The following is a 3,064-nucleotide window of genomic DNA, read 5'->3' as shown; positions in this document are numbered from 1 at the left end:
AACGCTACACATGCACACATCACACACACACACACACACAGGCACAAAACACACCACACACCTGCCTCAATGAGTTTCTTTAGAAAAGGGGCTCGCTGAGCAACCCCAGAGCAGATGGAAGGGAGCGCTGACCAGTATGTGCATATGGCATGGATGATTTCCTCAACTTTGTTTCTTTCAGGGGGAAACAGCTTTTTTATTTTTTTTAAGTTGGGATGAGGTGGGAGGGAGCAGTTGGCCAAATGAAGTTTCCTTGCAGTTCAGATGCTGATGTGGGAATCCAAGACATAGGGTTAAGAGAGATGCTTTCTAAGGTGGTCAAGGGCCCTGGCAAAGGAAATCTCGAAACTAAAGGAGAGGTATTTTAACCTTCCTGTTTCATTTTCCTTAAGTACAAATGAAAGGTTTTTTTTTTTTTTTTTCCTCATTCTTCAGTATCTTTAAGTTCCCCTCAAGTCCACAAGAGTTCAACAAGCACATAAGTTAAACCCTGGACACTCTTTGTTTGGATACCTAAACATCACTCAGGAAAGTGAACCACGAAAGTGGGGTTAGGGGGTGAAATGGGATTATTTCCAGTTAGTTAGTGATGTCCTGATGTTCACAGGGTCCGGGCTACCGGAGGTCATTCCGTGGGGTGTACTCAATTCAAGGCTAGAGCTCATTACCAAGACTATCATAAAGCTACATCTTCTGAGTGTGGTGGCAGGGGTGAGGGAGCTATGTGTGGCTGTTATTCCAGACAGGGACAAACATGTGGACCAAACACGCTGGGCCAGCAGGCAGAGCAGGCGGCCACATCTTCCTGAGCCTCCTCATTGTTGTTCCCCAGGGAGAGGGTTTTATGTCTGCTGCCTGGACCTAAACTGGGAAAAGAAGGTACTTTCACCTTCAATGAAGATGTGTCTGACAGTAGAGGGGTTGGGAAGGAGATTGCAACTTGTCTGAGAAGGGCTAGCCAATACCATCCACCAGGAAAAGCACACCTGGGCATTCCCCAAGATAACCTGTGAGTCCTACGCATTTTTCCCGGGAGTGGTCTGCACTTTCCCAGGGACTGGGGTGCCTGGGTTAAGGTTGTGGGGGCAGTCTCCACCTACCAGAGATGATTAGATTAGTTATTTTCTCTGTTGGTAAGCTATGGAGGCCCCACTCAGACCTGGTAAACAAAGACTCCACTGCAAACATTTTTGGGATTCAGCCCCTAGAGCCAACAGCACTCATTTTACCCCTTTTACTTAAAGATCAAGTTGGATATTCTTCCTTTTTGTCATCATTGGTCTCTCAGTCTCCTTACCTCATTAGGCCAAAATATGGAATTTCAAGGAGGGCGGTGGGGCAGGCGGCACTGGCACACCTTGAAATAGGGAGCAAGTGTTGGCTGCTGACCCCATGAGGGGCTGAAGAATCGTGTATCTCCATTTCAGACAATACATTTCAATTCTTGTCGTGTGCCTTTGTCCATTTGTATAAAGCAAAGAGCTCTGAGTGACAGCCCCAGTTAGCCTGCATGAGCAGATCCTAATAAACCCTCCCAAACCCCAACCTAAAAAAAAAAAAAGCCACATGCCTGTTTGCCTGCGGCTTATTATTAAGACACCTTCTCAGCTTAAACACTTGAAAGCAAACCAAATGAAATGGCAATTAAGACTGAATTACCCCTTCTATCTATGAGATGAGTCTGTGGGGCCAGCCAGTTCTTTCCTGTAATACAGACACTGAGGAGCAAAGCCTCAGTATTTCAGGTTTACAGCCACCACCACCCCCTCCAGGCACTAGACAGCTTGGTGAAGGAAGCTGAATTTTGAACGAAGGAAACCTCAAAAACTGTTTGAAAGTCAAGAAATCCACTGAAGAGATGGAAATAGGTGTGCACTGCTTCCTTCCTGCCCTCTATTTATAAAATATAACTTCCAAGCGTTTAAGGGTTATTTTGGGGGTAATGGTGTTCCAAAACCTAATGCTACTGCTAAACAGTCTACACTCCACCACCACCAGTGCTGTTTCCAAAGGGAAAGAAGAAAAACACAAAAGACGGGGGATATGGTTTGGGTTGGGGAGTGAAAGACAACATTTTACCTAAATGTAAAATCTTGTCTCAAGTCTTTATTCCCTTGCATTTTTCCTAAATGCATTGCCAGTTACACCATTTCCTGATGATGGAAACTTGGGACTGTCCATCACCGTTATTTATTTTTAAAGCTGCTGAAAAGTGTAAGCCACCGCCTGATTTTGCCTTTAAAAAAAGGGGAAAGAACCCAAATTCAATGTAAATATGGAAAGATCAGCATTGTTTCCACTTGGGCGAAGGCAGACACCCCAATCTGGGCAAAATTGATTCGGGTGGTTGTTGGAAAAAGCAGCTTTCAGCATCCAGGCAGTGGAACCAATAGGAATGAACACTTACCCATATAAAAGGAAGCTTTAATTAATATATATTTCTATCTCTAATATACATATATTGGAGCTAGATATCTAGCTTCACAATAAAATGTGTGCAAATACTCTCCACAGAGATGAGTCCCCACCTCAGTCGGTATAGAAAAGCATGATAAAGGTTGGAAAAAAATGGATAAAAATGTTGAAAGAACCTCCAGTTCCTTATTAGGCGAAGATACAATATTTATTCCTTGTCTCCTGGGATAAATCTCTTCTGCCTATTGTCCTCCCAGTTCTCAGTGCTGATGCTTAATTTTCAAAACTTCTATATTACCAAGGGACCTACGACATCAGCCAAAGAAATACTCAGCAAGTACAAAATCTGTTCCAGGGAGCTGCTTTTGTGCAGAGGGAAAATTTTGTTCCTACAGGTTTTTAAGTGGGTACGAGGCAAGGAGCTATCTGATCCGGGCAAAACCATTACAATTTAGATATCTATCTATAGAACATTTTTTTCCTTTAAAAATTGGAAAATACAAGAACTTTGGATTTTTTTTCCCGATTCTTTTTTTGGAGGGGGAAATTGCATCGTAAGCTTTCGGAGAAACCCAACATGTCAACTACCTTTCCGGGACTAGTCCACGATGCCGAGGTATTATTACTTTTTTTTTTTTTTTTTTTTTTT

General features: G+C 43.1%; 1 protein-coding gene across 1 annotated transcript in view; it reads left to right on the top strand.

Moving 5' to 3' along the window:
* The first annotated feature begins 2,483 nt into the window (after nucleotides 1–2,483).
* Nucleotides 2,484–3,064, top strand: part of TFAP2D (transcription factor AP-2 delta (activating enhancer binding protein 2 delta)) — a 63,174-nt gene continuing 62,593 nt past the window's right edge. Inside the window, exon 1 of the mRNA XM_011960248.1 lies at nucleotides 2,484–3,031. Coding sequence (XP_011815638.1) covers nucleotides 2,993–3,031 — 39 coding nt within the window. The 5' untranslated portion in view covers nucleotides 2,484–2,992. The remainder of the gene's footprint in view (nucleotides 3,032–3,064) is intronic.

This window comes from Colobus angolensis, unplaced genomic scaffold (assembly GCF_000951035.1).
Source record: "Colobus angolensis palliatus isolate OR3802 unplaced genomic scaffold, Cang.pa_1.0 Scaffold51, whole genome shotgun sequence".
NCBI classification, from domain to species: Eukaryota; Metazoa; Chordata; class Mammalia; order Primates; family Cercopithecidae; genus Colobus; species Colobus angolensis.
This window is presented reverse-complemented; position numbering and strand designations above follow the sequence as displayed.